The sequence below is a fragment of the Chanodichthys erythropterus genome, chromosome 8 (genome assembly GCF_024489055.1).
Source record: "Chanodichthys erythropterus isolate Z2021 chromosome 8, ASM2448905v1, whole genome shotgun sequence".
Taxonomy (NCBI): Eukaryota; Metazoa; Chordata; class Actinopteri; order Cypriniformes; family Xenocyprididae; genus Chanodichthys; species Chanodichthys erythropterus.
Window position 1 is genome coordinate 5,345,763 of NC_090228.1, and position 14,586 is coordinate 5,360,348.

Here is a 14,586-nt window from a genome sequence, read left to right on the forward strand (position 1 = left end):
TACACTGTTGACGTTGTAAACGCTTCCGGGTTCTATACGTCAGAACGGCGGCTCATTATTGGCCAGCTTCTGTACAGCATCGCACAATACTGAACCGGCGTTTACAACGTCAACAGCATAGGAGACTGACAAGGAAGAGAAGAAATTGTTGAATAAAGTCATTTTTGTTTTGTATTCTCGTAGGTTGAACCACTGTAGTCAAATGGACTATTTTAACAATGTCTTTACGACCCTTCTGGGCCTTGAAAGCAGTAATGTTGGAGTCTATCAGTTGGCGAGAAAGCTCTTGGATTTCATAAAAAATATCTTAATTTGTGTTCCGAAGATGGATTAAAGTCTTATGGGTTCAGAACGACATGAGGGTGAGAAATTAATGACAGAAATTTCGTTTTTGGGTGAACTAACCCTTTAAGGCCAGGAACATATATTCTGAAATTAAATAGGGCCAATTTTGATTTTGTGTTGACTTTAATGTGTCTTTAATGGGGGAATGATTGTTTCAGGGTGCGGAACAGAAATGCATAATAACTTTTTAGTTTCCAGTCTATCTGCTACAGTTAGCTCTCCTAAGAGAGAGAAGATAATTCACACAGACTCGAACCTCAGAAATATATCAGCCATTTAGCCATTTATCCTTGAATTCATGAACCAAAGCCAAGATGTGGTCAGACAGACAACAGATCTGCCTTTGTATGGCAGAAAAACTGTTTGTAAAGTATTTGGGAGGACAGACCAGACACCTTTTTTGAACTATGGGGTATAGAAGGCTAGTTTTTTTGGTAGTGGCTAAAGAATATAAGTATGTTTTTATCATATAAGTGTTGAATTATTATTATAGTTTAAAATAAGTTATGTTTGTGACAAAAACAATTCTAGATTTAGCCAACTTATAATCAGTTCAATTTTCAGTTCATACATCTCTCACTACTGGTTGCTTTTGACAGTTTTAGGTACACCCAGGAACCTGAAGATGCAGATTTGTTTTTTTTTTTAAATCTGTCTTTCACCCTTCACTTTCCTTGATTTTTAGTGTCTTTGGTTTATGAATTACTTTCTCCTCCCTGTAGTAGCTGCACTGAAGAAAGACCAAATGTTAACTCTCCTCTGTTTCTACCTCATTTCAGTTTGAGTTTGCTGCCCCCTTTGAGCTGAGATTTCATTCATTTCTTCCCTATACACTATATTTGTAGCACTCTTTGACATGTACGTATGCACACTAGATCATACCATGAACTGTATGGAGAGGTTGTGAAGAGTTTTGAGAGTCACATGTGATGTCATCACCAACTCACCGACCTCATTATTTCACCTGTCTAAGATCATATTCCAAGTTTCATAATGCACAAATGGGCCCGTTATGACAGATTCACACGAGTAGCTTGGCTTTGCATGTGAGTGTTTGTGCAAGTGTGTGTGTTCTGTGCCACAGGAGAACGCTAGATTTGACACTCAGTGTTCCCGCTTCATCCTGCCCTTCTGTCACAGCTGGGGCCAACAGCACCAGGATGTGACTGATCCTGACATATTAAACTGGAAAGTCAGTGTCAGAAAGAAAGCTGCTATTGTGCTATTGCTGCTATTCAGGCATGATGGGAAACCCAGAGACGGGAGAAGAAGAGAAGGCGAGACACCAAACACGAGGTGTTTTTAAAAGGTGGTCACTTAGCAGCAGGGGGGAATTGAAGGAATTTGATCTAAATAAACTGCCATGTGTCGGGCACATGTGGAAAGAGGCTGATCTCTGATTCGTTGACCTCCGGAGCGTGATCCAAATAAACGTCACACACCTATGGGCAGCTGTCTCTCGACTCAAGTCTGGACTTACCACTTTATCTGAAAGTTGTTGTAGGCACCAACGCTCTAGATGTGTGGAAGGTCTGTGCGGTTTCCTCTAACTCCCAAAGAAGGGCTTCTTTTCAGCAGTGGGACGTTTCTCCAGTCATCTGTGCTTTTAGTTTTATCTGGCCATTTGCCAAAAGGAGCCCGGGATCAAGATGTCTGAGGAATCATCATCTTTCATTGTGGAGAGATATATAAACATACAAATCCATCAATCCGAAAGCCACGCCCATTTAGAGTTACCACACCCGTTTTCGAGAACTTTTGGGGCCGATATTTGGTGCAGTCATTCGCAGCCAGACCCGTCGACGAGGGGGGGCATTGTGGGGCATGATCGTTTGGTCATTCAGCAAATCTTATTTCTGTGGATTTGGCTATTTGCATTCCATAATGAAGCATCTCGTTTACAACGTGTTTTTGCAGCGTTGAGAAATGTAGCCAATCACAAACATATCTGTTGATTTCTTGAACCAATATAACCAATCAGAGGTTTTTAAGTTAGCATTGGCGTTTTGAGCGGTGAGTGGTTTTGCACACTTGCAAATATCCTCTCATTCTAACAAACAATTACGTGAATAAGAGATTCATTGCACAGTCGGCTTCATTTATTGTAACAGAACTGCTTTGGATCGCCATGAACTAAGATGAGTGACAGCTTTTAGTGATCATATAGGGAGTGTCCTTTGCATGCTGGGACAATACATCGATGTATCGCGAATCGAGAAATGATTCTGGATCATTTCTGATATTTTCCATAAGTATCGCAATTCCCTCTCGAATGGGATGAGGCGTTTTTGTAGGCCAACCCGGAAGTTAGCAGCGCACGGGTTCCCTCGGTTGAAAGCCTATTCATTTTTCCCATAGACTTTTGGAAAATCGCAGAAGATAAGCTCTGTGTTTAACAAAAGGTTATGACACTTACACGTTTTGTCTATCAAGATAATCTTTACAAGGTAACACAGCATTTATAGATTTTGAAGCCTAAATAAAGTCGTCAGATATAAAAGGCTAACAGTAGGCTATAAACGGACTACAGCACACCATGGTCACGGATCAACGTGACCACCACCAAGCTTCCTCAAACTTTATTTAGAAAACAACTTTTTTTTAAAACATGCTCGCTGATTATGATCTGCGCTGTCTGAATACTTATCCACTTTTTCATGAGAAATGCTGTCCAAATGTCCCGTTTTTAATGATGACGTCTAAAGTCCCCGCCAAAGGAAGTAGTCCATTTTAGCACTTTGTTAGCAACCGCCGATTTTAAGACATAGTAAAAGTTTAAAAAATCACAAGTGGGTTATAACTGGTGTGTTTTATGTCATAGATCAAAACGTGAAAGTATTTAGAGGCTTTGTTTACCACAGACCTTATTTCAGGCAATTTAGCAAAAACCCATAGACTTAACGGCGTTGGAACCGGAAGTCCTAAAATACTAACTCGCTTCCCGGTTTTGCCTACAAAAACGCATCATCCCTGGGACACTCTATTCCTTCTATAAAATAATCATTCATAAAGTTCAAAAAGGTTGAAGTGAATTACAAGGGTTTTTGCAGTGGGCTGTTCACATTAATCTCGCGTCATAAAATCATTCTGAGGTGCAAGCGCTTTCTCAGACTCAGCCGAATGCACGAGCGCTCTTCTTCATGAGCATTTGAACATGTGGTTAAAAAATAGCGTAGAGCGCCATCTGAATTTGGAAAATATCAGAAATGATCCACAAATCCCGATGCACTGACAGTATTGTCCCAGCCCTAGTATGTAATCTGATAAAATTAACAGTGGTTTGTAGCAGTGTTTATGTTTAGAGGTTGTGCGGTGTGAAATTATTTCAAGGGATCTTCTTAGACTTTCCCTGGTGTTAGTTCACCCTCCACCTATGATCAGAAAATTCATAATTAATGCATTATTACACAAAATGGAACTTGAAACATAATTAGGTTATATTTATAAATGATTATCATTCAGAGACCCGCCGCCTCCAACTATTTTAATAGTGAGTGTACACTCAAAGTCTTTGTTACACATCAATATGCTACAGATGTACATATTTTATTGCTGTTCGATATGTATCGTTTTTATCACTGGGTTGGAGGAATTGAAAAGCTTTTGTGCCTCGTGTTTACGAAGTGTATATGCATAATGCAAAAGGCTTTGGTGTAGTTTGTAGGATGGACTATCTTGTTTTTTTGGGTTTTTTTGGTGTTAATATAGAACTTGATCTAATTCAGTAATAATACAAGATGTTATTGTTTTGGTGAAAGTATGTTTCTCGGATCATAAAAATGTGTGCCCCCCTATGAAAATGAAATGCCCCCCCATTCTATACTGTATGTTCTGGCGATGGCCCTGTTCACAGCTAACTTAATCAAACTCTGTTTGTGCGTACACGCATCCCATGTACATGTCCCTGGGCAAAAGACAGTCCAGCTGTTCTTGGAGCAGTTGAAAAGCCCATAGCATTAGACTCTAATAACAGGGTCTTTGACATGCTTAATAAATCATTAACAGAAAGCCTCTTCACCCACTCCCCCCATCCCACAGAAAAAAAAATAAATGTTCTGTTGAAGATGGAGATCTTCTATGCCTTTACTCTTTTGTGTCCTCAACCAAATTGCCTGTGGGTATTTGTCTTTGACTGTGTGGTCAACAAAAGCAAACAAGGTCTCGTAACTGTTCCCAAATGGACATCTTGGCTCCCAATGTGACCTGGAGAATCAGACACAGTACGCTAACCAGGTGTGATTACGAGTAAGAAATCTGGTCCAATCAGAGCTTATCTGATGTTTTATAGAGTAATGTGGAGTGAGAGTTTGGACCAATGAGATTTCAAAGTGGGCGGGGCTACTGACAAAACTTTAAATTGTCTCATTGTGCAAATATGTGGCTGTTTTTTTGCATAAAATGGTCAATAAATCGATATGTTTCATATTTGAACACAATGAATGTGCGATGGCATAACATATAAGATATTTTAGCAGCTGGAATGCTAATCTGAGTATTTAAATATTAATATTAGGTTTTAATAAACAAAAATGTTCATATTCATGCCTCCATAGCAGTATTTGCAATCTGAATGGAAGTAAAACACAATGTTTTCCAGTTTAACTGCTTATGTTGACTTTCTCTCCACAGTCATTCATGTGACAAGACTAACCGGCTCACCCTCCGCTTTCCACCCTCCACCTTCAGAAACGCTTTCTGATTTCCCTTCTATTAACTTTATCCTCAGGAAAAGACTCTTTTCTTTTGTTTGTCTTTTTTATTTCACATTTTGACTGACAAAGTAGCCAAGGAAGTCTTTATCTTTGGTTTAAGGACGGGCAGAGGGATGGTGTTATCTTTTTTCGTGCAGTATTTGTTTTATGTCTGTCACGAACCTTGTCATCTTCTAAGGTCAAAGTGCTGTACTAGTTTTGTGATTCCTTATAAACTACCAACTGCATTCATTGGGATTCATTATTTACTTGCACCTTTACCCCCCAAAAATAGTTGCGGTCAAGCCTAGCTCTCAAATCAACTGCACATCCTCACTTAGTTCTTAGTTAACCATGTCTAGTACCTTCAAAAAACTGTTGAAAATTGATTTCTAATTGTGTTTATGCTACCTTACTTCCTCTGTCTGTCCCATCCTGTGTGTTTATTTACCCAGAGACCTGTGCGGTGAACAATGGAGGTTGCGATCGCACCTGCAAGGACACGGCCACCGGGGTGCGCTGCAGTTGTCCGGCTGGCTTCACCCTTCAACCCGACGGCAAGACCTGCAAAGGTCAGTGAAGATGCGTGTTGTTTGTATGACTTGTTTAAAGTTGCACGGAGCATGTCCTGATTTCCTCCCTCTGTGCGCTTCTGAATGTCAGGGAACAATTTGAGATTTCCTGTATTTAGACTGCAAGGCTCGGATTAAATTGGAGACACGTTATTAGATGAATTCTTTTGCTCAAAATGGTCAGGTATATCGGCGGATGTGTGGGGGTGTGTGATCCCAAGCCAAGACCAACTGGCTTTACGTCCGTTTGTCCTGGCGTGTGGAATGGGTCGGTGATGTTGTTGTGTTGTTGTTGCTTTGGCTGCGAAGCATTTCTCCTTCCGAAATTCCAGCTTTGACGTCAATGACCAGGGATTTCAAAGTCAAACTGCCGCGTAGCGATCTTGGCATGGGATGATGGTGGGTTCTCTCTAAACAAACACACTCAAGAACTCACTGACCATACTACGGTCCAGGAGACCTGCACACTTTGAGATTAATCGCTTCCTGTTCTACCTGAATTTGATGAAGGAGTGTGTGAATGGGTACCTGTGGGTCATGCCACTAGAATGTGTCTGAAATTGGCTTCTTTTCATTTCCCTTGGGAGGTTGCCATACTGATGAGGTGTGGTCATGTGACCGTTTCTTCAAGAAGAAAGAGAATGTAGCACGTATGTGCGTAAAACAGCCCCATCTGCGCCATACAGCAAGACGCCTCCACAAACCAACCACTGTTTGATTAGTGAGGCTGTCATACAAAACCACACACACACATAAACACACACGCAGAGCGCCATCCTGAGGTTAGAAGACCTCTAAAGCCCTTCTTTTTTTAAAAGATGTTTCCTGTTGAAACGGGAAGTTTAGGTGGGACATATTGAAGGGCTTGTTGTTGTTGTTTTTTAATAAATAACCAAGTGGCTTTAGTTTGCATCTCGGCGGAGAGCATGATCTGCTACTGAAAGCAAGCATTTGATTGGACGAAAATTAGCATACACCCCCCAGTGCAAGATGAGTCATGAATACTGTACAGTAGAAATGTTAATTTATGTAATTATGCAGAAAATACTATAAATCTGGTATACCTGCTTGAAAGAGAGAGAGAGAGAGAGAGAGAGAGAAACACTGCTGGTTTGCATGTTTTTAAGCTTGTATATGTCGGTGTCCCAACACTCAAAAAAAAATAAAAATAAAAAGCAGTGTCAAGTGGTTCCAAGCAACTTTATTGAGTAATCTGTACAAATAACAATTTAGTTGTATGAACAAAAGAAATTCAAGTAAAGCTGACAAAATTCCTTTGAGTAAATACAAATCATTTGAATTTGTCACTTTTATATAATATGTGCAGTTTACTTAATAATGTAATGTTAAATTTATTTTAAAATTATATTACATAAGGTGAACTCATTTAGTGGCTTAATTAACTATTTAAATAACTATTTGCCCTACAAAATGCACTCAGAAAACAAACAAAAACTAATTGAACAAACTCAATTTAATTCAGTGTGGAAATCCCGTCCTATAAACATGCGTATATGAGTGTTCACAGCCCAAACGCAGGCGACACTCTTCTGCATAAAGCTAATCACAAAATTAAAAAACATTACAGAAACTCCTCTAAATGTCCAACATAACAACTGAACATTAAACACTATATATACCCGGGGCTTTATGCAGTCCCTTGCAAAGCATGCTAGGAACTGCAAATCCACTGCCCAGTTAGTTATGTCAGCATTAATTTGTATGTTTCACTCAGCAATGTTAAGTTGACTGAACAATCACTTATTAAGTACAGCTAACAATACTCATTTTTAGTTGAAACAACTCAGTTAAATTAAGTTTATGCAGTTACATGAGTTTTTAAGTAATGTGAACAAGGATAGTTTGAGTAAAACTAACAACAGTGAAAGTTCTTTTTTTTTTTTGAATGTGAATGTGGACAAGCTTGTCTTTACCTGGTTTATCTGGGTGGCATGACGAGCTGACAAGTGGCTGAAACCTCTTTAAAACCAACTGGGAGACTAGGTAAGACTAGCAAACCTTTTCGGTTTGGTACTTTTTGGTGAGTTTTAATAGGATGGCTGTATAGGGGTGTGCTGTGTTAACGTGAGGTGTTTTGTGTTCGTAGATGGAAGTTGGTCTGGTTTGGCTGTGACCCGCCCAAATAATTAGGCCCGCCCGAGGGGTCTGCCTTCATAAATCCAGCACAAGGCTTTAGATCTGCTCACCGACATGCCATTTATCACACACACTCATGCACTCACACACATACTTCTGGGTCAATTATCACAGGTGTGCTGTGCCAGTGACCGCTTATTACTGCCTGTTAGTGAACTCTGTTAAAATAGCATGTAATCAAGTTCTTTAGTAAATAAGAAGGATAAGAAGGATGTTACATTAAAAGGATGTTACATTAGACTCTAGCTGTGAACGCTAGATCTGACACTCTAGACGTCTCTGTTCAGTTAGGGAGCATATATAAGTAAACAGCGTTTGTAGAGCTTCTTTTGATCATCGATATCAACTTATGAGTTGATGGTCTGATGCCTCTGACTTAATGCTGATTGGCTGGAGGTATAGGACACACCCCTAACAGGCTTAATAGATCTCAGAGGTGACTTTCTAATATATATATATATATATATATATATATATATATATATATATATATATATGATTTAATTATTTAATTATTATTATTAATTTAGTTATTATTAATTATTTATACAGAAATATACAACCATGCATTATGTGTTTCCATGTCTGTGAAAGACTTGTGCTCTCCAGCAATATTACAAAGGAAATATAAAGCAAATGACTTAAAGGTATAGTTCGCCCGAAAATGAAAATTCTGCTATCATTTGCTCATCCTCAATTTGTTCCAATTCTGTATAAATTTCCTTCCTCTGCTGAAGAGAAAAGAAGATATTTTGAAGAATATGAGCAACCGACATCGACTTCCATAGTATGGACAGAAAAAAATGACAATGCTATACTGTTTGGTTACCCAATATTGTTCAAAATATCTTCTTTTGAGTTCAGAAGAAAGAAATTCATACAGGTTTGAAACAACTTGTGACTAAATGATGACAGAATTTTCATTTTTGGGTGAACTATCCCTTTAACTTCTTCTTTAACTTCTTTAAAGAAGTTGTAAGATTTTTGGATTAAAATATCCAAACACCACACCAAACATCAAACATATCCAAAAAACGTTATATATTTTGTTGACTTGTGTACTTACATTATCCCAAATGTTTCCAAGAATGTTTAAATCCAGAGAAATAAGCAATTTTAACCAGGATACGGACCGTGTCCGTGCATCGCCTATCAATGACATCATACCCGCGTTACCCTCGATTTCCGTTTTTGTAAAAACCATGGAAACACCAAAGACGCTTTAATATATTATGTGTTTTATTAGACAGGTGAGCAACTGTTTGGATACATTCATCAACAGAAAACTAATCATGTTATATGGCTCAACACAGTAAGTCTTATTGTTTAAAAGTGCCATCGAAATTTTTTTACAAGATGTAATATAAGTCTAAGGTGTCCCCTGAATGTGTCTGTGAAGTTGCAGCTCAAAATTTTATTTTTTTTTATTAGTTTTTTTTAACTGTCTATTTTGGGCCATAATTAGAAATGCGCCGATTCAGGCTGCGGCCCCTTTAATTGCTCGCGATCTCCGCCCCCTCCCGAGCTCCCGACTCTATCATTGCATAAACAAAGTTCACATAGCAAATCTAACCCTCGAAATGGATCTTTACAAAATGTTCGTCATGCAGCATGTCTAATCACGTAAGTATGGTATTTATTTGGATGTTTACATTTGATTCTGAATGAGTTTGATAGTGCTCCGTGGCTAAAGCTAACATTACACACTGTTGGAGAGATTTATAAAGAATGAAGTTGTGTTTATGCATTATACAGACTGCAAGTGTTTAAAAATGAAAATAGTGACGGCTCTTGCCTCCATGAATACAGTAAGAAACGATGGTAACCACATTTAACAGTACATTAGCAACATGCTAATGAAACATTTAGAAAGACAATTTACAAATATCAATAAAAATATCATGATATCATGGATCATGTCAGTTATTATTGTTCCATCTGCCATTTTTCACTATTGTTCTTGTTTGCTTACCTAGTCTGATGATTCAGCTGTGCACAGATCCAGACGTTAATACTGGCTGCCCTTGTGTAATGGCTTGAACATGGGCTGGTATATGTAAATATTGGGGGCGTACATATTAATGATCCCGACTGTTACGTAACAGTCTGTGTTATGTTGAGATTCTTATGTTCTTCGGAGATCTTTTAAACAGATGAGATTTATATAAGGAGGAGGAAACAATGGAGTTTGAAACTCACTGTATGTCATTTCCATGTACTGAACTCTTGTTATTCAACTATGCCGAGGTAAATTCAATTTTCAATTTGATGGCACCTTTAAATCTTGTTTTCTTGATTTACTGCGAGTACCATGTTTTACCATGCCCAATATTGATCTAGCTTACTGCAAATTACATATTGTGCCTTTTATTTAGCTGCTGCTAAATGGGTTAGATTAAAGTCTGTAAGTCTGTAGAGGCAAGGACAGATGAAAACACAATAATGATAGCTTTTCAGCCCTCATATGTAATTGGGATGTAAATGTTGCACATAACAGAAGAGACACAAGTGCCACTTATGTAATAACCCAGGCGGCTTTGCGCTTATACCACAGACTAAACAAAAAAGTGCATCACATAGAGATCACTCTGTTATAAGTGTGTGTGGGAGTGTGTAAATGTCTACAAATGACCTTTCCTTATTTTTCCGCTGTCGTCTTCACTTTATTTCTCTCACTATTTCTTTCCCCTCCTCAGTGAGTGGTCTCACAGGGAGCTGCCCCATCTTGCCTCTGTAACATAATCATTTCAATATAAACTGTTTAGGGCATGTTTAAATGCCTGAATTTGATAAAAGGCCCTTCGTCGGTGATGACAGACAGGAGAGCCCGGCCAGCACGCTGACAGACGCTCGCTCAATCGCATGCGGGAAGATAGTGAGCGAGGGAGGATAGAGAGAGTGATTGAAATGACTGCGAACAGTTTCCAGATGTTTGATTAGAAGGTGTGTGTGTACAGTGTCATTGGGGGAAATGAATTATGGGAACGAACAGTTTGTCTTGTGTGCTCATATCTGTGTCTGTGTGTGTGTGTGTGTGTGTGTTTCCTCAGTCCGGCTGATGGTACCCCAGGCACGTCTCCGCTGGCCTGCATACTTGTGTGTTTGGGACTGAAATAGCTTGAAAGGAGAGTTTGGCATTTGTCATCCAGGCTGGTTACTGCTGTTCTAGTGCTAGTATAGACTATGGACTAGCAATAACCATGCTGGTCTGTCTTTAACTTGTTTCAGATGTGGAATGAATTGTATTATTTCTATTTTTTTTTTTGTTTGTTTGTTTTTTTTGTTTGTTTTTTGCTTTGGACTAATGTATACTGATTTGAATCAGTGTGGAATTAATTAATTAAAATGTGAATGTGAAATGAATATTATTAATACTGTAATATATATATATATATATATATATATATATATATATATATATATATATATATATATATATATATATATATATATATATATATATATATATATATATATATATAGTAGTATATATATTAAAGTAGAACTTAAGGCCCTGTGTACACCTGGTATTAAGATTGGTTTTGGTCGATCACAGATCACAAGTAGAGACACATTCCCATTTTTGGGAATGTGTTCTCCAACCAATACGCCCATATAGGTCGTTTGTCACTTCCCTGAAATACAACCTATAAGCGTTTGCTAAAGTTGCGCCCCTATCGACAACAGGACATGTTCATTTTAATGCATTGTTTCCTTTTATCGGTGTCATATTTTGGGTTCGTGTAGCTCAGTTGGCAGAGTATTGCAATATATAACAATATGCCATCATGTGATCGTAAGTTCGATCCCAGGGAACACATGTGCTCATAAAGTGTATATGCACTATAAATCACTAAGGGTAGGTTTAGGGGTGGGGTGGTTGTAATCATTTAAAAAAGGGAGTTTTGCTAAATGGAAAAAGTGACAAATGATGTAAAAAGTCCACACATTGCATTTAAATGAACACGCATTTTGATTGGTAACGTCATTTCATGACGTCAGATGTAACGCGACACTGTCATTATTTTTACGCCAGCTAGAGGGCGCATGACTTTAAAACGTAAATATAGGTTATAATAAGGTGCTTGAAAAATGGGACTATAGGGTCGTTTTTTTTTTTTTTTTTGGAGGACAGTCCCGTTTTAAAGGCACAATATGTACGATTATTGGATTAAAATATCCAAAAAGCACTAGAACAATGTTATATATTTTGTTGACTTGTGTTCTTGAAATTTCCCAAATCCAGAGAAATAAGCAATTTTAACCACGACATGGACCATGTCTGTGCGTCGCCTATCAATGACATCATACCCGTGTTACCCTTGATTTCCGTTTTTTATTTTGTAGAAACCACGGAAACACAAGATGCTTTAATATATTATGTGTTTTATTAGACAGGTGAGCAACTGTTTGAATACATTCATGGACAGAAAACTAATCATGTTATATAGCTCAACACAGTAAGTCTTATTGTTTAAATCTTGTTTTCTTGATTTACCGCGAGTACCATGTTTTACCATGCCTAATATCAGACTAGCTTACTGCAGTGTGCAACAAGTGTCTAATAGCAGGTGCCGAGCGAACGCTCAGAGTAGCATTATAACAACTTTCAACACACAAATGTATCTGATATGATAAAAGAGCACTGCTTTACCCCCAAACACATGACTGGAAGAAGTGGAAGCGGTCGTCTGCGGCATAATAAAAGTTCCGCTGCTCTCGAGACGTGTGTCACACTCGTTTCTCATATGCGGCCTCGTCCTGCTCTGCTTCATACTTCAGTATCATTAATAATCTCATCCATGATCATGATTTCTGCCCGAGTCCCGTCTGATTCTTTTCCACCGGCTGTAGACGTGAAGACATCTCTAGTGGTGAAAATATACAAATTGTGCCTTTAAGGGGTTAGTTCTCCCAAAAATGAAAATTCTGTCATTTATTACTCACCCTCATGTCGTTCTACACCCGTAAGACCTTCGTCCATCTTCAGAACACAAATTAAGATATTTTTGATTAAATCCGATGGCTCAGCGAGGCCTGCATAGACAGCAATGGTACTTCCTTTCTCAAGATCCATAAAGTTACTAAAAACGTATTTAAATCAGTTCATGTGAGTTCAGTGGTTCTACTTAAATATTATAAAGTGACGAGAAGACTTTTTGTCCACCAAAAAAAACCCAAAATAACGACTTTTTAACAATATCTAGTGACGGCCGATTTCATAACACTGCTTTAGGAAGCTTCGGAGCTTTACGAATCAAATCAGTGGATCGGAGCGCCAAAGTCAAGTGATTTCGGCAGTTTGGCGGTTTGATACGCGATTTGAATCACTGATTCGACTCAAAAGATTCATAACGTTCTGAAGCAGTGTTTTGAAATCGGCCATCACTAGATATTGAGCCAGCGGATTTAATAAAAAAAAATCTTAATTTGTGTTCCTAAGATGAACAAAGGTCTTATGGGTGTAGAACGACATGAGGGTGTGTAATAAATGACATTATTTTCATTTTTGGGTGAACTAACCCTTTAATCCTTTTGACCACTTCTGTCCTGATTTCTTCGAGGGGAGGGTCTATAGGTGAGTAAATGTTTGTTTTTCTCCAGATCTTTCGATCTAATGGATAAAATAAGCTTGCGCAATTTACATTTGAATGCAACCGGAGATGACGGAAAAACATGGAGAGCATCAACTTTCATTTCTGCTCTGACAGCTGCAAGACCAGCCGAATGCAGTGAGTGCTAGAAATCAGGAATGGTGAGAGAAAATTGTGTTGGTACGTTTTTCGTCTTCAAACCAAATTTGGGTCTTCAGCCGACAAAGTTTAAATCCTGTCTGGCTAGCGCACTTGCCAAAATGTTTACGCATTAAGTCAACAGGAGGAGAATAGGCTTTTGCGCTGTTTGAAAACATTCAACCACATGAGCGTTTACACTACGAAAGCAATCTGGTCAAATGCGTTTTCATCTACCTCTGGACATGTTCAAAAGTGGACACGCTCAATGCATTTTATACCTGTATTTAGCTTCATCCCCTTTTGACCCAATCGACTGGTGTAAACAGGTCATAAAAGATTTGTTTGAGGCGCTTAGAAGCAAATTATCTAGATGCCCATAACCTTTTTAAATCAGTTACATAAAAAGGTAAAATGGTCTAATTTAAGACTGATTTGCCCTAACTAATTGTTTGATCAGACACAGTGTTAACTAGTGGCTATGTTTATGCAATCTTATGATGTTATAAGGTCTTTTCAGCAGGCTCACCTGTCCTCATATTCACCAATCAGCACTGGGAAAAGACTTAGCTGATAAGGGTCATACAGCAGGCCTGTTTTCTCCATCAGTTCTCCATTTCTCTCTCTCTCTAATCGGGACACTGAGCTCTATTTGTATTAATACACACAGAGCCCAGAAATCCACACAATTGCAGCCAAGGCGGCATCACCTCGGATGACACCGGCCCCGACGGACCCCCGCGCGCTCCGAAGAGTTTTAGTGTCGGGGGCGAAATCATGCTGGTTTTTCCTGGCGGCTCTGGACAAGCAGCGCCTGTGTTATTACATGGCAAAATCCCTTTATGAACAAAGCAAATAAAACAGGCCATTTAAATCTCCAAAAAATACACTGGCGCGCTCAACGGCGCATTTCTCAGAGATTAGCTAGCCTGAGGTGAGCAGCCTGAAAACGATCTGCAAAAACGCTCCTTTTGTTGAAAACTCTGTCCTGACTTATTTGTAGAGGTTCATGTTTCCACAAATGTATTAATTTTAATTGCTTTTTTCTCTAAATATTTGGTAAGGCTACACACATCCCTGAGTACAGAC

The 14,586-nt window shown here is 38.7% G+C and overlaps 1 protein-coding gene across 4 annotated transcripts in view; it reads left to right on the plus strand.

Moving 5' to 3' along the window:
* The window catches only part of scube1 (signal peptide, CUB domain, EGF-like 1), a 91,244-nt gene that overhangs the window by 59,722 nt on the left and 16,936 nt on the right, over window positions 1-14,586 (plus strand). For all 4 annotated transcript variants that reach the window (XM_067391566.1, XM_067391567.1, XM_067391568.1 and 1 more), the window contains one exon: window positions 5,492-5,608. In XM_067391566.1, the coding sequence (XP_067247667.1) occupies window positions 5,492-5,608 (117 nt within the window). The remainder of the gene's footprint in view (window positions 1-5,491; window positions 5,609-14,586) is intronic.